This window comes from Dreissena polymorpha, unplaced genomic scaffold (genome assembly GCF_020536995.1).
Source record: "Dreissena polymorpha isolate Duluth1 unplaced genomic scaffold, UMN_Dpol_1.0 chrUn137, whole genome shotgun sequence".
Lineage (NCBI taxonomy): Eukaryota > Metazoa > Mollusca > Bivalvia > Myida > Dreissenidae > Dreissena > Dreissena polymorpha.
This window is the reverse complement of record NW_026273451.1, coordinates 16,302-41,846: the sequence shown is the minus strand read 5'-3', so window position 1 is coordinate 41,846 and position 25,545 is coordinate 16,302. Positions and strand designations below refer to the sequence as shown.

Here is a 25,545-nt window from a genome sequence, read left to right as displayed (position 1 = left end):
GGGTATGGTTTATAGATGGATAAGAGTATAATGAACGCCAAATGGCATTGTACACCATCTGTTAATAACGGAGTTATGGCCCTTTAAAAATGTTTTTTGTGTGTCCGGAGCCATATCTTGGAAGAGCTTTGGCGGTATTAATTGAAACATGGTATGAGTATGTATATTGATAAGAGGATGATGCACGCCAAATGGCATCGTACACCATCGGATAATAACGGAGTAATGACCCTTTGTAAAAATGCTTTTTGTGTGTGTCCGGAGCCATATCTTGGAAGTGCTTTGACGGATTTCATTACAACGTGGTATGAGTATATATTATGATAAGAGGATAATGCACGTTGGCGTTGTCCATCCGTCCAGAAAACGATTGGGTCCAGAAGTATATTGGCGGGGGATATCAATTCTACGAATTTGCTTGTTTTTCGTTGGTGCCCGGTGGGCGTTCTGGGTGCTTTCGGTGTGTGTTTAACGATAACGATATAGTAATAGCCGTTAATTTGTAGATTTCTCTAAAATTAGAGGTTTCAGGAGGTGATGTAGGCAACTAGACACCGTTCATAAGCCATAGGTCATCATACGCCTCCTGCCATTTAAAGGGCCTTTTCACATTTTGGTAAATTGACATAATTAAATAGAAAGGTTGGTTCAGAATCGCAAATTGTCGTTTAAGCTATGATATTTGTGAGGAAACAGTAATACTGAACAGTTACCATGATCTAAAATAGCCGTTTTATGCTTTTTTGACGATTTAAAAGCCTGAATATTATAAAGAGTCGCAACGCGAAACGATTGAATAATTTAGAGAGTTCAGAATCTGTTGCTGTCGTTATATTTTGTGAAATTACCAGGATTGCTTATATAAAGTATAAAATACAGTTTTCATTGTATGAGCACGGATGGCCAAGTGGCCTAAGTGGGTAGATTTTTACTCCAGGACTTCATGGGCCAGTGGTTCGAGCCATGTTGAGGGATACTTTTTTCTTTTTTAAACTGTATTATTGAGTTTTTAGTGGAGCCTTTTAGATCCAATGTTTATCAATATAAAGTATTTTAAAACAAACTTCAATACAAACCAAAATATGTGAAAAAAGGAAAGGAAAACGGACAAATTAGCAGTTAGGTTTCGTATCCTGCTCAAGTTTAAACCTGAATTATTCATATCTTCCGATTATTGTTTTGGGTGTACGTGAAGTCATACCGCAGCTGCTTTTAACAACACGTACGTTTCACTTTGTGAACTTTTTGAAAATTGGTGTGGTGGATTGGTATTTGAGGCGTCCTGTGTGCTGTTTGTGCATCGGCGGTGGCAAGCAGATTGGACGGACCGTAACGTCCATGGGCTTGTTCTTTTGAATGGTGGGTTTATTTGTGCACTTGTTCGATTTTTAGTTTATGCTTACCGTATAATGTTTATTAATAATATTTCACTTTTCGCATGCCAAGCATGTGCATGTTTAATGGTACGCTACAATGCATATGTTCCGTATCGATTTACAGAAAAGCTTATTATACTTAATTCTGAATTTTTAAAAGGAGCGTTAATGCAACATTATGTCATCAGAAATCCACAACATATGTATCCGAATTTTTCGCCATATGGTCTCTTCACGATAAGCTACGGTTCCGGCGATTGAATCAGTATGGAAAGTATGCTTGCTTGTATGGACGGACAACATGAGAACATTCATCAGTAAATCTTCATTTTAATTACGTCATACATTTTTGTTGCGAAATGCTGATTTAAATTGTGTGGAAGATGTGTGTTAACACGTGTGTATCATTTCGTTCAGAATGTACGCAGAAAGTCACAAGGTGGATTTCAGGACGGGCTTGGGTGCATAATGACTAGCTTTGGTCTCCGCGAATGTCTATACTATGCCAAGGAGCTGGGTTCAAGTGTATATCTATGCTTCCTTGACGCTCGTCAGGCCTTTGACCGGGTATGGCACGATGGACTATTTCATAAATTTTTATCAATTTCCAGAGCTTATGATCCTGATCCAGTCATTGATACAAACACCCTTCTCGCACTCCGTGAAATGTATCGGAACTCAACAAGCCGCGTTCGCCATCGAGGATTGATCTCGGAACCACTTCCGGTCGGGCAAGGAACCCGTCAGGGAGGAAAAAGTTCGCCGCTGTTGTATCTTATTTACATAAATGGCCTGATGGAGAAACGTGAAGAGAGTGGTAATGGCCTGTGCATTTATGACATTAATATGGCTTCGCCTACCGTGGCCGATGATATGGTTCTAGTATCATACTCTAAAAATTGTCGCGAGAGGATGCTTAAGATTTGCTATGAATATGCAAACAGGTGGAGGTTTCTTTATAATGCATCGAAGTGCTCCGTACTAGTCTATAATAAGAAGACAGAAGAGACTTCAACCTTTTATCTAGGACATGATCGTCTGCCCGCTAGCGACAAGTATACCCATCTTGGTATTGAATGCAACTCTTTTCTGACCACTAATAATGCGATTCATGATGCATGCGTGCGACTGCGAGAAACATACATGAGCTTGTGCGCTAAAAGGGTAGCGCCTGAAAGACTTAGTCCACCAACTCTATCAACAATATTTAACTCGTCTGTTTTCCCTAAGGCCTTATATGGCTGTGAGCTATGGAAAAACAACTCGCAAAGTGATCTCGTACAACTTTCAATTGCACAGAACTTTTGCCTGAAACACATGCAAGGGTATGACAGAAACATCTCAACAGATTATTGCCTGTCAACCGTAAATACCGTTCCGATTGTAAATGAACTGGATATCAGAAAACTAACATTCCTCGGCCAAATATGCATATTTAAATCCTAAATACCTAGCGAAAGATATCTTCAACAATAGACTTATACGTCACATTGAACTAGAAGGCCAATGCCTCGGATATATCCCTGATGCATACAGGATACTACAAAAGTATGACTTAATGAACGTCTTACGCTCATACGTCCAGGATGGAAATTTCCCCACAAAGCGACAATGGAAGAAAATAGTTGAGCGAAAAGTCGTAATGAATATAAAGAACGAAATAAAGAGTCGCATCAAGGACAACGATCAATGGGGAGTAACTGCGCGTGTAATAGACTCCAATAATTACTCCCCTTTATGGAGAGTAGCAAAAGACAATCCAAAAATAATTAACGTGTGTAAAACAATATTGAATAGCATAGGTATGTTTGTGTCTAGACAGTGTGGAGAAGAATGCAGACATTGTTGCTTGAAAACCGTTAATCTCGTAATTCATAAGTTGTGTTATTGTCACTTGCTAGAGGATAAGCGAAAACATTTATGGACAATTCTAATTGAATGCATCGGAATAACGGAATTTTCGCGCTTCATCCACTTAAATGGCTTAGAACAAAGTGTATCGTTGCTGAAAATGATATCTGAAACTGTTGACTGATATTTTGTGCATTTTCAATTGTGCAAAGCTGCTGTTAGCATCCTGAACTAGGGTTAGACGCTCTGAGCCACTTTTTCACATATGTTGATATGTCGATCCAATCTATTGTACCTTACACTATATAGCAGTCTTCCGTGGAAGGCAAAACCTGTGACATATATTAAGTATATTCGCCTATTATTTCTGTATTTTTGTTTTCGCTTTAAGACATATCCTCGGCGAATAAGTTACACTGAAAAAAGGTAATTATTGTTATCTCAATGTGATTATTTTCCTTAGGAATTACAGGAATTAACATTTATTTATCATTTATATATAATCTAATTATGTTATACTTATCTTTGTGAATAATCTAATGCCTGTATTGAGGTGTTTCTTTTTTATCTTTGTGTGTGTATATATTCGATTGTTCTTCCTTGCTTGTATTATATGTTATGCTCTTCATGAATGGAGGAAAATAAAATTCTATCTATATATTTATTTTGAAACACGTTTTGTTTTTACTGGATTAGTGTATACAAGACAACTTGGTTGATCGTGGTTGATCTATTTTTAACCATAAGTCATTGCGTAATATGTTTTGTTGTTTCTAATTTTTTTGACTTTTTAAACTTTTTAACGCCTGTTTTACGTGTTTTCCAAGGTATGTTAAAGGGGCCTTTTCACAGATTTTGGCATGTTTTGAAGTTTGTCATTAAATGCTTTATATTGATAAATGTAAACATTGGATCTAAAAAGCTCCAGTAAAAAATCCAGGATAAAATTAAAAAATGGAAAAAAAGTTGCCCGCAGGGCTCGAACCAGTGACCCTCGGAATCCTGGAGTAAAAATCAAATAGACCGCTCGGCCATTCTGCCAATTGCATACGTCTAACGTATTTTATACTTTATATAAGCAATTTTCGAAGTTTCACAAAATTAAACGACAACAAAAGAACTAGATATATTTGTGCGTGATTTTTAAAGTTTAATCTCATTATCACTTTAGTCGTAACCCGGCGACAACAAAGCCGTGTTTCAAGATATTGGAGGCGACTGATTAGAGCAACGTATTAACCAGAAGAAACGCCGACATTTGAGTCGCGTTCTGAGAAAACTGGGCATAATGCATGTGCGTAAAGTGTCGTCCCAGATTAGCCTGTGCAGTCCGAACAGGCTAATCAGGGACGATACTTTCCGCTTAAATGACATTTTTCGTTTAAATGTAGTCTCTTCTTAGCAAAAATCTAATTTAGGCGGAAAGTTTCATCCTTGAGTAGCCTGTGGGGACTGCACAGGCTAATCTGGGACGACATTTTGCGCATATACATTATGCCCAGTTTTCTCAGAACGCAACTCATTTTTGTCACGGTCGTGTGCGGCCAATCGGGAATGCAATTAGTGATGGCAGTGACGACGAAGACGATCACACTCCATCACATCATGCAAATGCACAGCCATGCACAAAACAAAAACAGTGTCATTGATTATTGATTATTTGATGAAGAGATGTGGATGTACGAGGCGTTTTGAAAATAACTTTTCACCAGCTTCTGCACATCAGTCCATATTAAGCATGCGCGTGAAGACCAATGATGGAAAGGAAATGTCCCTTATGGGACTTTAAAGCAATTTCTCAGACATATCTTCTAGCACGAAGACATAAAAGAAACGATCCCGCGTAATTACACAATTTACAGTTAATGGTGTTTCAAATTATAAGGCAAATGTTCAAATGTTTTTTAACGATAAACATGCAACGTCGTAGCTACGCTGAGGCACGCTGAGGCAGTTGTCTCGGCTTAATGTGCAGAGCGATGTTGAGATTACAAGAAAACAAGAGGAAAATTTATTTCAAAGAATAAAATCTATATAAGAAATTGGGGCAATTTAATGAATTTTAGGCACTATGATATTCACAATCAAATATATTATCATTGAGTACAATTGTTTCATGTTGAGGCAGATAGTTATTTCAATTTAATAACTTCAATTGATGCCGTTGTAAAATACAGATAAACTGCTTTCCACTAATGTCGTCAGCTAGGTACCACTTGTCATTGCTTGTTTCGCCCTTTCAAACCTAGGACAAGCTCTAAGTGGCGGGCGGCAATGTTGATCAGACACTACCCATTAGTGGATGGCTTCCAGCTACTGGCGTTCCTCCTTAGCCACAGCCAGCTGGAGCTTCTTTCTGCTGCCTGTGATACCTTCTTAATGGCCAGCTTTCTCGCCTGCCCCACTATTCCCATATCCTGGAACATCTTTCCCAGCGATGGTGCAGGAAACCCTCTGCATCCCACTTCAATCGGGTAGTTCCATGATCTCCACCCGGCCTCTCTACATTCCTGGATGAGATCTTCGTTCTTGGCCTTCTTTCTCTCATGTGCCTGAGTACATCTTTCTTCCCACGGTACAGTCAGCTCTACCAGAATGATCTTTTTTGTCTTTTCGGAGACCATCACAATGTCTGGACGTAGGGTAGTGTGGACAATGTCTGGAAACTGCAGCTGTTTTCTAAGATCTGCCCGTAGTTCCCAGTCATTTGTGCCGTCTAGGATACTCGGATGTTCTCCCTTTGTACCCTTCATTGCTGTCCCTGCTGGTACAAAGTTGATGTGCTTTGCCCCTGCATGTACTCGTGCCTTCTTCTTGTGTCTCTCAAGTGTATCAGCTACCTCTCGGAGTACCTGGTCATGTCTCCAGTGATATATCCCCTGGGCAAGTGCTTCTTTACACGAGGACAAGATGTGGTCCAGGGTAGCTCTTCCTCCACATAGGGTGCATTCTGCTGTCTCTATCAGCCCCCATCTCTGGAGATTAGCCGGTGTTGGCAAGACATCATAAACTGCCCGGATCAGGAACTGCAGTTGAAAAAACTGGTACTTCCAGATATCTGTCCATGACAGTTTCCTCCATGTTGTCTGCCACTTTGTCCAGCTTCCCTGGCTCCCCATCTGAACTGCTTTCACCTTTCTTGTCTCTTCTTCCTTTCGGATTTCGCTCTGAACAAGTTCTCTTCTTTGGACTGTTGTGGCTGAACTCCACGGTTGTCTAGTGTTCAAGACAAGTCCCTGTCTACATTGACAACTTGTTCCCACTATGTCTTGATGTCTCAGTCGACTCTCTGCCTGCTCAACTGCATTGGATGCTGACCATCTTCTTTCAGTTCTGACCTCTATCCCTGCATTTCTGATGCTCATGTCACTAGAGTCTCGTAGGGTCAACACGAGCCTTGCCTTACTAACTTTGTACTCCTCTACAATTGATGAAAGAGGGAGCTGCAACATTCCAGTTCTGTTGTAGAGTCCAATACTTGTCATACATGATGGAAGTCCGAACCATCGTCTCAGGCTCTTGTTTATCATGCATTCCAAGCTATCAACCGTCGATGTTGGGATCACAACATTAGTGGCCACAGAAGACGGGGCAGGAGGCCATGCTGAAAAAGCCATGCCTTGAACTTCCCTGGTAGGCCCGTTCCCTCTATCTTTGCAAGCCCACTCCTCAGTTGCTGCCTGGTGCGCTCTGTGTTATTTCTGCTATTTCTTATTTATTATTGACAACCCCGTCAAGTGCTTGGGTAAATGGTTTGACACCACACTGGGTGATAGCAGATTTGTCAATAAGTGATGGGATATCCTCGCCCTGTACCATGAGTGTTATCTTCTGTCAGACTTTGCCTCTTCTCAAGATAAGAAATCTTGACTTCCTTGGTTTGAAGGCCATTCTAGCCCATGACACAACATCTTCAAGGGCTGATAGGATCCATCGAGCTTGTATGTGGGACTCTGTTGTGATAGTCAGATCATCCATAAATCCCCTCTGTGGTGGAAGTCTGATCTCTGTCTGGGTCTTCGGTCCCCTTGACTCCCTGTCTTCGGCTTTGATGATGAGATTCATAGCGGCGGTGAACAGTACTACTGACACTGTGCAGCCGGTTACAATCCCCTTCTGAAGCTGTATCCAGGATGTTGTAAAGTTCTTTGTTGTGAAGCGTATGTTGATGTTTCTGTAGTAGCTTCTGACAATGCTCTGAATATGTTCTGGTACATGGTGGTGTTTCAGAGCAAGCTCTATTACCTGGTGGGGTACCGTGCCATACGCATTTGCTAGATCCAGCCATACAACTGTGAGATCTGTCTTGTTGATCTTAGCTTTCCTGATTAACTGGCTAATAGCGAAAATGTCTCAGCAAAATGATTTGGAAAAATCCGTATATTAAACAAAGCGTCGAACTGTACACTTCAATGCTATAATCTTTGTGGGCATGGGTACGTACCGAGCTAAAATCGGGTGTTCGACGGTAAGGTCTCGGTCTATATTGGACCTAGACACGATTCGACGTAGATCTGTTTTCTTCATACTATAAGGTAGATCTATATTATTTTAGTATTTCAATAATAAATATATATAGCACATTCTATTATCCATATACATATTATGGCTTGTACGAGAGCTGCCTCTCTTTTTTTTCTTTTTCTATCTGACTTCAAATGAATTATATTACTGTTTATCTGAATTTGAGGTTGTTACGTCATTGTCACTTCAAAGACCGTTTATTTTAACAAAATCTTAAATTGACAATAAACTTGTAGAATATTTTTTTGTTAACTTTATTGATATATAACGGCCATATGTAGCGTCCACGATTCCGATCATTTAGGTATAAAATGTGGTTTAAATGGCCTTTAACACGCACCAGAGACGTTCTAGGTATAACAAAAATTGCGGGGGGGGGGGGGGGGGGCATGCCCCGGACCCCCCCCCCCCCTACAATGACCTAAGATACTGTCTTGGCTAAAATTTTAGTCTGACTACACCACTGTCATGTTGTCCCGTATGCAGACAGTTACTTGAGGTGGACTTTGACACGCACTATCCATCGACGATGTTTATTATGGGATACCAAAGGGGTCGAAACTTTAACTTCTGCTCGAGCAGGAAAAAATGCTGCTTGAGCAGCATTTAAATGCTGCTCGACCAGCAAAATGCTGCTCGAGCAGCAAATTTACTGCTCGACCAGCATTTTTTCTGCTCGAGCAGAAAAATCCTGCTCGACCAGCATTTATTTTTAGATTATGGCATTAGCCAATCAGAGCTCTTGTTATATTTGCCACATGGTGCGAAACTGGTTTGTTTTGAAAAAATGGCTGCCACCATTATGGTGCCTTTTTCACATCTTCTGCAAGTTTATGTGACGACCTGTTTAAAGTTTAACAGTGACACGCGGTAAGTGCTTTATATTTTGTCTGCAAACTAGTCGATCAAAAAATTGTTGCCATTCGCTTAATAAGAAAATCGACCATACTGGTCGTGTACGTAATTCCGGCCACTTTTGGGACTATTTTAACAAAATCTTTTGTTTTAGGCAACTGGTTGAAACTAAACTTCACATATATAATCCTGGGTTCAAAACTCATCAAGCATGAAAATTTCAATAGAATTAGATCAGTGTATGTTACTTTTATGAACAGAAATTAATGACATATAAACTATCAATTTTCAAAGGGCAATTGTACCTAAAAAATCGGCCACCTTTTAGTTTAATCTGCAGGTAAAATTACAAAGCAATATCTTTAGACAAATGTCCTCATTTTAGGAGTATTAATAAAGGTTTACACAAACAATTTTTTTTCACTTGAAACTTAAAATAATGCGACATTATATACCAGTTACTCCCCCTACCTAACTTAATAAATATAGTGAACAATCACTTTCAATTGGCAACTGCAAATTCCTAAAAACTATTTGTTTTTAATATATTTTATAAAAAAAAAATATAGCTAAGAAATTTAACACATTTTGTATATAAATTTTACTTCATTGTCGATTTTTAGTAAACGCTTGTATTTAATTTTACAACAAATAACCTATTATTATTCTAATCAAGGGAGGTAATTCATATATTAAAAAAGTATGTATTAGGTCCTAATTTTTATGTTTTGATATATGTTTTGATACAATTAATTGAAAATACCTTAGTTAAAGTTTATTAGATAAAAAATAACAACAATTTTAACAAATATATTTGTTTCTTATATAAATATAAGTAATACAAATATTGATAATGTCACTTTTTCCACATGACAAAATCATCGTCCTTCAAATGTGACATTGTGATATAAAAGTTCACAGTGATATGCTTCAAATGATTTGCAAAATATTGAGAAAAGGGTTGGTTTTTAAGTTGATTTTAATAAAAATCAGCAAAATGTGTATGCTAAGATCATGAAAATGATTTAACACAGGTGGCCGATTTTTTACGTACAGGCCGGAATTACGTACACGACCAGTAAATGTCTAACGGCTGTTAAAACTTTTGCGAAAATCACGACGATGACTGATAAGAATTGCTCAATGGGTGCGCAAGTGTAGGTTCTCTGTGTCTATCGATTTACTTTCTTAATGATTCTTAATAATTGCTTCCGACACAGGTGCCGATTGCCTGTGATTGTGCCTTTCTGGTTAACATTGTTTACGTTTCTCGTTCTCCCCATACATGTATATCTGCTGTCCTAACTTTTACAATTATCCAAAATATTATGTCTGTTAACCAGTTCTCAGTGCCCCAGATAAGCTGCGTATCTGCGTCTTTCACCCTATTAAAATGTTTAAAAATGCAAAGAAATACAATATCATGAGTATTGAAAACGCAACCAATTTGACTTTTACGCAAATTCGTCAAATTAACAATACAAAACTTCGATTAAAAATGCTTTGCTCATTTTAGTTATTTTCTCTTTGGAATTGTTATCGTAATGCGGTGACGCTTACATTCAGCAAGCTCAGCAAACGGTCATAGTAATTAGTTATTCAAACGCTATGCGTTTTCAATCTGACCTAATTCGTCGCTCATTGTGCATGTATTTGTAAAGCGTCTGTACTTTCAGTTTCTATTACAATGCGAAATAAAAATAGCTAAGAGAGGTCGATAGACGTCCGAGATTGTTGCGCCAAAATATCAGTCGATCGCAAACTTTTTCGAATCGAGAAAGCAAGAGGCAATCAGTGCCGAATCATTCGTGTTATCGATTTTGTTAAAAACTGTGTATACAGCAAATGAGTTGACATCCAAAAAACATGATGGAAAGTCTGTGACTTAACAAACCTGTCAAAAGTATAAAAAGAAGTTAGAAATTGTCGACATTTTTTAAAGTTTATATCATGGACAGTTTCAAGGATTAAACATATTACAAAACATCAGTTTTTTAAAATTTATGATGATAGTTTACAGTTCTATTGAATCAATACAAGTGTGCAGCGTCAACGGAAGTAAATCAGCAATTATTTTAAGGTATGCATTTTTATTACTCATTTTACCCTATATGAAGAATGGAATCACCCTATTTTTCAAAATCAATGGTTGAAAACCCTATTTCCCAAATAATTATCTGGGGCACTGAGTTCGCGAGGACTTTTCTCAACTTCAGTGTAAATTATTTTTCACCGAGGCCAATAAGCTTGTTCAAAGCTAATAACAGGTAAAATGTGAGTTGTGTCTGAATTACAAGTTGTTTAATTTTTCATAATTGAAATGTTTACAATTTACTATTTATTGAATAACTTGGCAGTGCATAATTAAAATCTGGGATGTTATTTTCAGCTCTGAACTGCGAAAAAATTGCATAATAATTACATTGGTGGCACTATAATGAGTTACCTTTCATCTGTCCTTCCATTTAAATGTCCCTTAAGCAGACTTCCCAAACTTTGCAGAAAGAGTTTAGGCATTGTATTACACACTCATTTTAACCATGGCATGCTATTGTACAACATGTCTTGACGGAAATAATTTCGATAAAAAATATTTGCAGTAAATAATTTTTCTATTGCGAATCGTTTGTATCTTTTTATCTTTATTCTGAAATGCCCCTCTTAAGAATAATGTCATGTATAGCTGGTTTAGAATTAAGAATGATGATATGTTCTAACAGCATTTTGTCATGTCATTTACTGTACTTCTTAACCTACATGTATTTGAATATTAGTTTAAACCTATTTATTTTAGCTCGATTGCATAGAAAGTAATTCCTACTTATTTTAAATGCTTTCGAGTCCGTTTCCTGGGCCTAGAACCAGTATTTGAATATTCAGTCCCCATATAACTACGCCCATATGTTGTGGACATTTTCATACAAGAATACAAACAGGAATATGTATTGAAGTTTGCTTTTTAAATTGACAGTCAATCGGAGGGTAACAGTTTTTTTTTTTTTACAAGAAGTGAGGAACTAAACACAATTTGCAGGAAAAAAAAATATTTCTTTAAGTATATTTGCATCACAGGAGCTCTGGTGTCCTGAGGTTGAGGAAACTAGTGTTGAATCTAAAACATTTAGCATCATGTACTCAAAAGTGAGAAGCCAAGTCAGACACCGCAAAATGTAAAATAATCTGTCAGATGTTTGGTCTGACAGGCTACGAAATTCTGTCAGACTGAAGGATAATTTCTGGATTCCGCTTATTAACATACCTGATAATAGCATATTTCTGTTATTAGCATATAGAATGTCAAAGCACAGATTTATTCTTAAATTTTAATGTATTTTTCTTCTATTAATAGCATAATTTTTAACCCCAATATTCAGAATTCACTTAAAGTCTTTATAGCATAGAACATTCTCAGAATGCCAAGAAAATATGCTTTAAATTTGCAAAAATATGCTCAAATGCAAATGCAAATACCTAAGAATACAATTCCATTTGATAAATAGTTATCTTAAACATCAATCATATACAATGTTGAATTTAAATTTCACTTTGACGATCAATTATTAACAGATTTGACTTATTGTATGCCCCCAGTTGCTATATTTATGCTAAAATGTGTGTTCCGGTTAATAGCATATTCCTGTTATTAGCATAATTTTGGCTGACATGGTATGCTAAGAACAGGATTCCACTGTAGCAACATATTAATCAGGAATTATGGTTTGAATCCGTGAACTATTATTTTTAATGGTGAAAGAAAATCTCCATGACGCGTTTTCAAAAATTCCTAATCAAGCTTGGTAAAAGAGCACACAGAATAGCAAATTTATTACAGCGCCAACTTACGGGTAAAAATGAATGATTTTTTTTATATTCCGTAAAGACAAATGCCGCATCATATCCTATGGGTGATTTAAAAATTAATGAAGCCTAAATAAAACATGCATTTATTTTCTTACCATTAAGCATGTTTGAGTTCTTTTTCTATCTTACAGAAGTGTTTCCATGTAATTAACTTAAATGTGAAAATTCTTCTCAATAACTTTCTTCATTAACAAAATATATTGAAAAATATCCTTAAAATTGCCCCAAGTGTACTGGTTTTGCGTGACATTTTATGTAAAAGGCAATTTTCAATTCTATACTTCAATAAAACTTTCAGAAATATTAGGTATTGCCATCATTTAATGAATATAAAAATTCATATGCTTTAAGAAAAATAAAACAATGCTTCTTACTTAGGTTGATATCTTTTGTAGCAAGTGTTCAAAGCAATGATGTTCTTGTCAATTTTGTGCCACAATTTTCAACTCTCTTCATGTATATTAAGAGATGGGATCATAAAGTGCTTCAATATTTATAGGCAAAAAGTGTCCTTTTAACCTGTCACATGTTTTTTCTACACATTTGTACAGGTATTTATACAATTATTTGTTCATGTAAATTTTGAACAGCTGAATACTAAATGTGGTCAGAATTTGTCCCTGTCACAAGTGTACATTTTGCAAGAAAGTTATTTTAAATTTTTCATAAGATAGAATTTTCAAGGTTTTACATCATTTTCTTCAAACCATTAATGCTTATCACTAGATGTACTGAAAATTTGATGCCAAAACCTTGTGAACTTTTTTTGCAAGACAAATATTGCATTGTACCAAGTGTACGAATTTTTTATCATGTTTGATGGACAGGTGATAGCTTTTAAAAAATAAACAAAGGCACTAATTTTCTGGAAAGAAGTACACAGAAGATGTAATCTCCAAGAGAAAAAGGTGTTGTCTTCACTCTGGGGGTTAACTACTCTTATTATATGGGTATGTCTCCATATTTTGTCTTCAGAAGAAAAATATAAGCATATAAATGATAATGTGTGGGAATTATATTTGACTTTACCATAACATTATTACAAAAACACGTTTCCTCTTCTCAAATTAATGTCAATTTTAATCAAAATGTTTCTCCAATTATCTTCAATGTTAGCCTGAAGTTGGTTATTAAATGTTGTACATGTACACTTGGGACACAAAATGAATGTTTTTCTTATAAACCTCAAGAAAGTGAAAACAAACTTACATTATAGCGGAATTAATGATTAAATTTTGATTTAATAAAGCATTCAAAAGCAACTGAAAAAAAGCCAATATAAAAGTTGAACATGGTCAAATGTCAAATATGATGGATGAAAAAGTCTTTCAGACACTTATAATTAAACCACGCAGACTGTCACCCTTGTGGTACAATTCCTACACATCTAAACTAAAAACCATGTTAAAACCTTCGATAAACAACGGTACAGCACTTATTATTATTTCATTCATTTTTAATGACACATTACCAAAATATATAGAGGATATATTGTATTACAGAGGAAGGTCAAGTAAGAGGACATCGTGTTTAATGTATAAAGTATAAAAAGAACAAGGTCTAATTTATAAAGAACAAGGTCCGATATATAGAGAATATAATGTTTAATATATAGAGAGCAAGGTCTAAATATAGAACAGTGAATTATATGTGTCTTGTTCTGAGAAAACTGGGCTTAATTCATGTGCGTAAAGTCTCGTCCCTGATTAGCCTGTGCAGACTGCACAGGCTAATCAGAGCCGAGACTTTCCGCTTTTATGGTATTTTTAGTTTGAAGGAAGTCCCTTCTTACCAAAAATCAAGTTTAAGCGGAAAGTGTCGTCCCTGATAAGCCGGTGCGGACTGCAAAGGTTTATCTGGGACGACACTTTACGCACATGAATTTAGCCCAGTTTTATCAGAACAAGACACATATTATAGAAAACGAGGTCAACTGTTATGAAAAAATATAAACATGTATTTGTATACAGAACCATGTTCAATATTTATAGAAAAGCGTCCAATATATAGAGAACACAATATTAGATCAACTTCAAGTATAGAGAGCAATGTCTTATATATATATCAAATTCCAACATATAGAAGAGGCATAATGTCTTATATTTAAAGATCAAGGTCAATGCCATAGAGAACAATGTTTAATATGTAGAGAACATCATTTGATATGTAGAGAACAAGGTATGCTACCCATTTGTATAGAGAACAATGCCCAGCATATAGATCTCCAGCATATAGAGAGCAATTTATAATAGATCTTTATTATATAGAACAAGATAAATTATGAAACCAAAGTAAAATATATACAACTATGTGAAAAATATTTAAAACCAGGTCAAATGTATCTACAATTTGTGAAATATATGTGTTGTTTTATTGAAAATACAGATCTATGACAGACTGCATAATTATGGAGATTCCTTATGCCTCTGATATCCCATCGGTTATAAACATATTTAGGGCCACAAAAATACCTCAAATGAAATACATATAAAAGTTATGCTATTTTTCTTCAGATTTTCATCCATTTTGAAAATGTCCCAAGTGTACAGATTTGGCCTAAAATCATGCTAGATCGTTTCAGCAAACAATTCAAGTTCCCTGTAACTTATCTTATAATTTTATAAGAATATTTTATGCAAATTTAATTTGTATTCTATATTACTGACTGTTTGGGTATTTCTTAGAATAAATGATAACTAAAGTTGTCAAGTACAAATAACCTTAAATCTCTAAACATCAACCTTAAATCATCAAACGGACACAGAACATTATTTGGGGAAACATTAATTTGTATAGTCAAATGTAATACAAATTTAAAAAGTATTTATATATGTTGAATGGTTTGCTTATTTAACTTGTATACAAAAGTCATGTAAGTGTCCCAATTAAGTGTACAAATGTTTGAAAATTGTATACAGTTTTGGCAAAAGCTAGTTTTTGCAGATTTTCTTATATAATAAAAAAAAACTTCACATATATTTGAAGGTCATCCTATATTTTGATAAATCTGAGTTTTTCCTTTAAGATACACTGCTTTGAGGCCAGGTAAAAAACTTTTAGGAGTATAGTTTTGAAAAATATGTGTTAAAAAACATAAAAATTTAATTTTTCCATATTTTTTTTTTAGAACACTTCTGATTTTGTATTTAAATTTTGCTTAAGAACATACTGCATGTTGACAAAACACACAAAATATTGATAACATGTTTTAATGGGATTTTATTAAGTGCAAAAGACATGTACATTTATAAAAAAAAATTCAAAACATTTGGTTAACATCTTTTGTTGTGAAAAAGTGATTACATCTGACAGAACGGCCCTACTCATTTATAAAACTTGAACCCTTTCCCTATGCAATACAAACAAAACTGTTGCCATAACTTAACATCTAAAATTTGAGAAATTTTTTCATTTAGGCTTCAATATCCCCACGCTTTTCGGAGAAAAAGTGGGGATATTGTGGTTATCTCCGTCTTCTGTCCGTCCTGGCCACTTAATCCTCCTACACTATAAGCACTAGAACCTTGAAACTTACACACATGGTAGCTATGAGCATATGTGCGACCCTGCACTATTTGGAATTTTGATCTGACCCCTGGGTCAAAAGTTATGTGGGTTGGGGTGGGGCCGGGTCAGAGATTTTTACTCATTTTTATGCCCCTGGATCAAAAGATCGGGGGTATATTGTTTTTGGCCTGTCTGTCATTGTATGTGTGTGTGTCCCAAAACTTTAACCTTGGTCATAACTTTTGCAATATTCAAGATAGCAACTTGATATTTGGCATGCATGTGTATCTCATGGAGCTGCATATTTTGAGTGCACCGGAGACTACACCGAATGTCTTCAAATTGATACTGAAGCTCTCTTATGGCAATACGGATAATCTCAACTATACATGGCCCCATTACCAACCCTGGGGTGCCCCGCCCACATTGGCCACGCCCACATAGACCACGCCCACCCAAAATTGCCTTTTACTATAATTTCTTCATTTCTACACCGATTCACTTCAAATTGATACTGAACCTCTCTTATGACATTATGGTTAATCTCAACTATGCATGGCCCCATAACCAACCCTGGGGCACCCGCCCACATAGGCCACGCCCACCCAAAATTGCCTTTTACTATAATATCTTCATTTCTACACCGATTCACATCTAATTGATACCGAACTTCTCTTATGACAATACGTTCAATCTCAACTATGCATAAAACCATTACCAACCCTGGGGGAGCCCTGGGTCAAACATGCGGCGTGGGGATACACGTCGGCCTCAACCGCGCCATTTCTAGTTTATATTTTTGAAATCACCCATATTTGTGTAAAGTTTGGAGAAAAATCAAGAAAAACATATTTTAACAATGAAATACATTTAAGTTGTTTGATGATATTTTCATAGATTTCAACGTTTCCAATGTCCAGATAAATACCCTATTTGTACCCATTGAAAACCTTTAAAACTTTAATTTTGCATTGTTATTTTGTGTTGGGCTTGAAGAAAAAAGATTGACCTGTAATGCAAATGTTTACATTATATCTCGCAATCATAACAATTGTAGTGGTGACCGGGTTTTATCATTATTATATGATTATTAGTGCTTGTGGTCATATTTCAGATGCCCAGGGGCCTTTATGGTTGGGTTAGTGAGGGGTGCTCCCTCCCTTCCTTAATTGATTTTTAGCTCCACTGGCCAAAGGCCAGCGAGGCGTATGTCATAGTCCTGTGTCCGTCATGCGTGCGTCCGTCCGTGCCTGCGTGCGTCCTTAACTGTAGGATCTAGGGCTACCACATTTTGTATGTAGTGAGATATAGTAGTTCTCTATGTGTCCAATAATTATGTTGATGAAGGTGGCAGTGGTAATGACTTGATATGTCTGTGAGATATGAATGCCAAAGTCTTCGTTTTACATGACATGAATTTTTATGTAAAAGTGGTGGTTCTTCATAAATTCTACATGTTCTTTTCAAATGATGACCTCTACAAAGTTGTTCCAGGAGTACCATATTGCCTGACAATCTTTTGTTTTATTGTTAACTTAAACTGTACTTGATTCTAGCATGCCACTATACTTCTTTGAAGTAATTTGAGCAAATTTCTCACTGTTTAGTAATGTATACATTGTTTAAGGTACATTATAATTTCACATTTTGTAGGTGGACTTCAATATGTATGATCTACTTATGCTGCCACAATGTAAAGGCAACAATCACTGGGTTTTGCTGTTTGCAAGTGTTATGTCCAGGACTGTAACCATTTACGACTCGTTGGGTGGTAACAACAAGGCATTGTTCGATTTGTTCTGGTAAGGTTCAAAGCTGTAATTCATTTTTATGTCCCCCACTATAGTAGTGGGGGACATATTCTTTTTGCCCTGTCTGTTGGTTGGTTGGTCTGTTTGCGCCAACTTTAACATTTGCAATAACTTTTGCAATATTGAAGATAGCAACTTGATATTTGGCATGCATATGTATCTCATGGAGCTGCACATTTTGAGTGGTGAAAGGTCAAAGTTAAGGTCATCCTTCAAGGTCAGAGGTCAAATATATGTGGCCAAAATCGCTCATTTTATGAGTACTTTTGCAATATTGAAGATAGCAACTTGATATTTGGCATGCATGTGTATCTCATGGAGCTGCACATTTTGAGTGGTGAAAGGTCAAGGTCATTCTTCAAGGTCAGAGGTCAAATATATGTGGCCCAAATCGCTTATTTTATGAATACTTTTGCAATATTGAAGATAGCAACTTGATATTTGGCATGCATGTGTATCTCATGGAGCTGCACATTTTGAGTGGTGAAAGGTCAAGGTCAAGGTCATCCTTCAAGGTCAAATATATGGTCAAAATTGCTCATGTAATGTCACTTCTGCAATATTGAAGCTAGCAATTTTATATTTTAAATGCATGTGTATCTCATGGAGCTGCACATTTTGAGTGGTGAAGGGTTAAGGTCAAGGTCATCCTTCAAGGTCAAACGTCATATAGGGGGACATTGTGTTTCACAAACGCATCTTGTTTGTCTTACCTGCTTGATATAGCAGTCACAGTAGCAGCTGGTGTATGTGCATTTTATGTGTGTCTCTGAGCTTATCCAAACTGTGATTCGATAATTGAATATGCCATTTTTAATATAGCTTACCACATATGTTCTCCATGTAGAGAAGCTGCAGCGCATGCGTTAACAAGAGATCAAAGGTCACATTTAGGGAGCTTTTTTGGCCAGTTCCAGTTATCATTCATCAGGCAATATACCAAACAAGATATTCAAAAAACTTTGTAAATCTTATTTGTTTTCTATATTTGGATCTTTATCTTAAATATTAAATTGTTATGACCACCAACACTTTAAAAATGATAGGCTATATATAAATTTAAGCTTGCTTTCTTAGTTCATTCTTATTTATTATTGTGTCCTATCTCTCACACTTATGTGTTTCCAATAATGTGTTAAGAGATTCACACATATATATATATATATATATGTTTGAAAACTGATTACCAAAACAATTTGGTATAGATAAAGTACCACTTAAGTATATAGGCACATGATTTTTGTTGATTTTTACCAACAAAATATTTGTTGCAGCCAGTTCATGTGTCAACGAGCGCAAATTGTGAACGATGGCTTGGAAAAAATTCAGTTCAGAGTTCAAAGCGCCACCTTGCAACAAACAGCGCCATGGAAACAGCTGTGGAGTGTTTGCATTGATGGTAATAAATTAGCTTTATATTTCTATATAGGAGTCACTTTGTCGTACTGTCGGTCGGTTTGTCGGTCTGTCCCGAAATTTCATCCGATCTTCACCAAACTTGGTCACAAGTTGTATCTTGATGATGTTTAGGCCAAGTTTGAATATGGGTCATGCTGGGTCAAAAACTAGGTCACGAGGTCACTTAGTGTGTTTTAAACCGAAAGTTTGTCCGGACCATAACTATGTCATTAATCGTTAGATTTTTAAATAACTTGGTACATTTGTTCACCATCATGGAACGGTGTGTTGCGTGAAAAAGTATGTTGATATCTCCAAGATCAAGGTCACACTTGGAGTTCAAGGGTCAAATGCTTGTCCGGGCCATAACTTTATCATTTATTGTGAGATTTTAAAATCATTTGGCAAATTTGTTCACCATCATGTGACGGTGTGTCGCACGAAAGAATTACTTCAATATCTCGAAGGTCAAGGTCACACTTTGAGTTCAAAGATTAAAAATGGCCATAAATGAGCTTGTCTGGGCAATAACTATGTCATTCATTGTGAGATTTTAAAATCATTTGGCACATTTGTTCACCATCATTGGACGGTGTGTGGCGCGAAAGAATTACGTCGATAACTCCAAGATCAAGGTCACACTTTGAGTTCAAAGGTTAAAAAAGGCCATAAATGAGCTTGTCCAGGCCATAACTATGTTGTTCTTGTGAGATTTTAAAATCATTTGGCACATTTGTTCACCATTATTGGACGGTGTGTCGCGCAAAAGAATTAAGTCTATATCTGCAACGTCAAGGTCACACTGTGAGTTCAAAGGTCAAAATTGGCCATAAATGATCTTGTTCGAGCCATAACTATGTCATTTATTGTGAGATTTTAAAAATACATGGTTCATTTGTTCACAGTGATTGACGATGTGTCATGCGAAAGAATTATGTTGATGACTCCAAGGTCTAGGTCACACTTGGAGTTCAAAAGTAAAAAAAATGGCCATAAATTTGGACTGCATGTCATGCTAAAGAATTCAAGAGTTCAAAGGTCGAAATGGCCATAAATGATAATGGCATTATCATTCTTAAAAATCGCCATAAATTTGATTCTCTTGTTTTGTGAAGACAGCATTCAAAATAGTCTGTGTCAATGCGGCATGTGGGGGTATTTGTCACGTCTGTGACAAAGCTATAGTTTGCTTAGTAAAGATTTGCATTAACGTTTATTCAACAAAATAATGGGAGAATGTAGAATATAATCATCGTACCTTTCTGTTGGTGCATTGGTTTTTAGAGCCTTGCATTTTCTTTTAATTTATAAAGGACACGATATTTCATATGTAATATCAAACTGTGTTATAGAGTCCCACTTTTGTCAAATAACCCTGAAAAAAGGTTAAACAAGAAGATTACTCATATTTTAATTTATTAATGTGTCATATAATGAAAAATAGCATTCTCTTTGCTCCATTATATTATTTTGTATGAAAAGTTGTTTTTCAGTGTCTTCATGTGATTGTATATTTATGATGCATAAAACATGAATACTTTTCACTGTAAAACTATCGTTCTTGCAATTTTATTTTCAGAAATAGTATTTTTTGTGAACACTTAATCTAGTGAATATATGCTTTTCTTATTGCAAACAAATGTTGTTGTTTTTTAAGCTAAGTATGAATGACTTTTACTTTATTTCCAGACTGCCAAATGTATGGTCATGAAAAAGCATCCCACAATGTTGCGACAGGCCCATGATTCAGCTTATCAAGACTAGTCGTGAGACGCAGACTTCTGATTCATGGAGTGCGGCAAACATATCTGTGTGACTCGATCACTCCACTGTAAAGACCCGCACGGCATTAAAATGGATATTATCAATATGTGTTGTTGCTCGAAAATATGTTTTGTAGCAGGAAGTGCTTTGGGCTCGATTAATCTGAGAACTCAACAAAATATTAATAAAATCCTTCTGTGCCTTTTAGTTCTGAAAACAGAAGTAGCCAGTTGGTATTACACATCTCCTAAACAAGTACAGCACAATAAAACTGAAGGTTTTAAATCCTACATTTTTATAACATCTTTATATCCACACAAAAATATTGATGATTGTGGTGCTCAGATTGCAAAACCACCTGTTTGGCAAAAATAATGCAGATGGTTAGATTATGATAAGTGCAACAAAAAAAGAATAACTCTGGAGATAATAATTGATATGATAATCATTGCTTGACAGAATCACAATTGACCTAGATATTTATTTATGTAGTGGTGTATTTTTCAATGAGTGCCTTAAGATTCCAAAAACATATTGACTTAAAATAAATAATCCCGATGGCGTAAATGACTTATCATTTCATGTTCATGAACCGGTTTTAAAATACTTTGTAGACTTATCTGCTAGGCGGTGAGGACTTTTAGACCACCTGATAAACTTCAACTTTATTTGCCCTAGTTAAGTAACTGACTAAAGATATGTTAACATAATACTGATGACTGATGAGTCTGTTGTGTCTTATATTCTCATTGCTACTTAAAATATTAAGTCTTTTTCAACGTTGAGACTAATAATAAGCAAATTCGTTTAATTGATATCCCCCGCCAAATAAATTTTGATTATTGATGGGTGCAGAACTAACAGAAAAGTTTATTTGAAGGGTTGTACCCTTATCTCACTTATTTAAAAGTAACAACATAAAAAAAACAATTGGCAATAACTCTTATTTAAGAAAGTGTAGGGTTATAGATTTTGTGCATGACACCTCTCCTCATTGATATCTTAACATCCATTAAATTTCATCTTTAAATCGTGTATAGTATCTGTGATATAGTCCTGTAAAGTAACATCAGACATGTACATATGTACTAGGGTTATGTTTTTTGTGCATGGCACTTATTCTCATTGACAATTATACACCCATGAAATTTCATGTTGAAATCTTGTATTTATAGTTTCTGAGATAAAGCCCTGAAAAGTTTCATCATATAAAAACAACAAAGGGCAATAACTCTTATATAAGAAAGTGAAGGGTTGTAGTTCTTATGCATGGTTCTATAAATGAGATATAGCCCTAAAAAGTTACATCATAAAATAACAATAACAAGAAAGGGCAATAACAGTTACGTAAGAAAGTATACGGTTATGGTTCTTGTGCATTGATAATTATACACCCATGAAGTTTCATGTTAAAATCTTGTATAGTATCTGAGATATAGCCCTAGTTACATCATACAAAAACAACAAAGCGAAATAACTCTTATTTCAGAAAGCGACGGGTTATGGTTCTTGTGCATGGCACCTCTCCTCAGCTATATTTATACACCCATAAAGTTTCATGTTGAAAACTTATATTGAATTTCTGAGATAAAGCACTGAAAAGTTTGTGAGTGACTGCACTGACAGACAGACCAACGGTACGTTTAAGAATATTTAGCGTACCCGGGGTACATTAAAGTATACTTAAGAGTACACGGGGTACTTTAAAGCATTGCCCAAGCCGAACCGACAATTACCAATCGAGCTTATTGACATGTTAAATAAATGATGATAGTGGTAAATATGATTGTGTGAAATATAATACAATAGTTTTCCTGAATTGAGTGTACATGTGAATTAGCTAAAATAATGATAAAAACACCGATTGGGATTAAACATTTGTGGAACTGAATTTGGTTCATAATCAGTTTTTAACTTTTTTAAGGTGAAATAATATATATATATATATATATATATATATATATATATATATAATCTGAAAGTATTTTCTTAAATCAATGCTATATCTTTGTATTAAAAAACTGCAACACTCATGACTGTAAATTAAGCATTACCATATTTCTTTACAACGTAATGCATGTACATCATCGATATATATAGCATTTAAAACGAAAATCGTTTTAAAATTCAAATGTTTGCATGGTGTTAGAACTACTGTTTTGATATCTTTGTTGTGAACAATGTGTTTAGGTTCAAAGTCCGAAAAAAAAGATGTCCGAAAATAACTGCGAGCTGTTAAAACGCGAAATTAAGTTGAATTGAAACAACAATGCGTTAAATATTATTTTTCATCAATCTGACATTTTTCACGGCAACTGATCGGAGCAATATCACGAGGGTACTGTGAAAATCGTCAAATCTCACGATCTGACAATATTGACTGTTATTGACGCTTCACCGGTCTATTTCGTTTCCGTAGAGATAGCTAATGTCGTCCGTTTGTAAGCTCAAATTTGATTGGCTGACGGGTTCAATGGCTTATTCTAAAAATAAATGCTGCTCGAGCAGCATATTGCTGCTCGAGCAGGAATTTTGCTGCTCAAGCAGCATTGAAATGCTGCTCGACCAGTAAATTGCTGCTCGAGCAGCAATATCCTGCTCGAGCAGCATTTTAATGCTGCTCGAGCAGCATTTTTTTCTGCTCGAGCAGAAGTTAAAGTTTCGACCCCTTTGGTGCGCCATAGTTTATCGGGCTGTGCAGTACATCGTGAACACCATAGCTTGGAGAGGAAATCGGTCTACAATACGCATCAGTCCTAAGGGAAACAACAACAGTCCGATCGTCTCCCCTGAATCAAGTATTACAAAGCTGTGACAATTACATGCGCAATAACTGCTTACTTTAAAGCATTTATTCATTGGGGTACGACGGAATAAACGATCAATAAACGCTTTATGTTAATTACACAGTATTATTTTCAAGATATCAAATAACACGAATTTAAGGTACAGAAAGAATGAAATTCTATTGGTAAATGACGTTTGTCTTGTATTGTTAGACAAACCACCGAAAGAGTATAGTTTCCATGATAAATAGATAATCGTTTAATTATCTAGCAACACTTGTTTGACGTCCGCGGTCAGTCTGTCTGAAAATCTTTCCTGCAAACCAGAAAAGGATACCGACAATTGTCAGTTTTCTATAAATCAAAGCGCCGAAGGTGCTGAAATTGTTCGCTATTGCATAATTTAAGACGCAAATCATTTTTCAAAATAAATCGCAAATTTGAAATGAACACAAGTCATTCAAATTTAAAAAAGAGCGTGTCTTAACGCATCGGGTCGAGATGTGTGTGCATTCTTTATCACCCTATTTATTTTATAGAGATAACTTATTCAAAATACCAACAGCATGGTCATTTTTCGGCGTAAGCTGTATTAAGCCAGCTTTTCACCCTGACTTGACCTTTGTAAGTCTCCAATAATACTCAAATAACATTTCCCGCGGCTAGGTACGAATGAATACACTTCATTTATTCCATTGGCTGATTTGAGTATAACACCAGAACATTGGAAACATATCCGCGTCTTTGTAACACTGTTTTACTGCATGAAACAATTTTATCTCTAATGAAAAGGCTCAATAGATAGAACAGTTTTACAATCAATTTTCGACATAAATACAGTTTGTGCGTCCACCTTTTATTTTCAGAGAATTACCAGCGCAAAAGCGTTTATACTAAAGGCTATGTTGTCATATTTAGTACTTACTTGCATTGCATTTCAACCCGCGAGGTTTCGGGTCAATTCGCGGCCATTTGTGAAAGTCAGAGTTTATATACAGTTCATCACCGGAGTTCGCAGAAGGGGTTGCGATCATTCAACACCGGTCTTACTGACAATACCGTAGTGACTGTAATGCATTGCATTCTAATCCGCAAGGTATCAAGGTCAGTTTGCGGTCAGTTGCAGAAATCTTTATATAAACGCCGTCTCGTAAACTTTGTGCACTTGAAGTCTGTTTTGATCAGAAAGATACTAAATAAAGATATTCGGCGATATTATTGTGGTATGTCAATCATCGATTTTTAATATGGTTTCAACATTTGCATGATAAGGACCAATTTTGATAAAATTAATTCGAAATTTTTATCCATTTAGACCAGTTTATTAAGCATGAGCACAATAATTCACTATACCATAATTATGCAATTAAATAAGATTCGAGTATTGCCGGCTGACCTATATGCACTCGTTTATTTTCATGTTTCTTGTGTTTTTCTATTCTGTAAATATAGATATCTGAGTAATAATATCACATAAAGCAAAATAAGACACGAAATCTGGCGCAATACCCCGTAATTGATTTGCTTATGATGTAGCTAAGAACTGCGCAGAAAAAAGGCATCCGCTACTTTTTATCTCATAGAGATAACTTTTGATCGTTCATAAACATCGACCACAATCAACGCCGTATATCTTTTTTAAAGATATTTCTTGTTTGACGTTCTGGAAGAATAGAAAGTATGATGAAAATGATAAAACTGAATATAAAGAAAATTTGCAATCAGCATCATATTAAATGAAAATTTTTGGAACATCGAATACCTTTCTCACTAAAAATACAATTTCATGATGGAAATCCCCCGCACATTTTT

The 25,545-nt window shown here is 35.7% G+C and overlaps 1 protein-coding gene and 1 long non-coding RNA gene across 4 annotated transcripts; one reads left to right on the top strand and one right to left on the bottom strand.

Annotated features, from left to right (window-relative positions):
* Positions 1-5,515: 5,515 nt before the first annotated feature.
* On the bottom strand, positions 5,516-6,844 carry LOC127864133 (uncharacterized). Its single transcript, XM_052403827.1, has one exon. The coding sequence runs from the start codon at positions 6,842-6,844 to the stop codon at positions 5,516-5,518; it is 1,329 nt and encodes a 442-aa protein (XP_052259787.1).
* Positions 6,845-8,303: 1,459 nt separating this feature from the next.
* On the top strand, positions 8,304-21,242 carry LOC127864134 (uncharacterized). Of its 3 annotated transcripts, none has more exons than XR_008041504.1 (4): positions 8,304-8,621; positions 17,628-17,776; positions 19,060-19,184; positions 20,873-21,242. It is a non-coding gene; the product is annotated as an uncharacterized LOC127864134 (long non-coding RNA). The 3 variants fall into 3 exon arrangements; XR_008041505.1 differs by lacking the exon at positions 8,304-8,621 and adding an exon at positions 10,588-10,686; XR_008041507.1 differs by lacking the exon at positions 8,304-8,621 and adding an exon at positions 12,729-13,417.
* The last annotated feature ends 4,303 nt before the right edge of the window (positions 21,243-25,545 follow it).

What these genes read in the sequence shown, in the direction of transcription:
- LOC127864133 (XM_052403827.1), bottom strand. Translation starts at nt 6,844, where the DNA reads ATGGCTTTTTCAGCATGGCCTCCTGCCCCGTCTTCTGTGGCCACTAAT.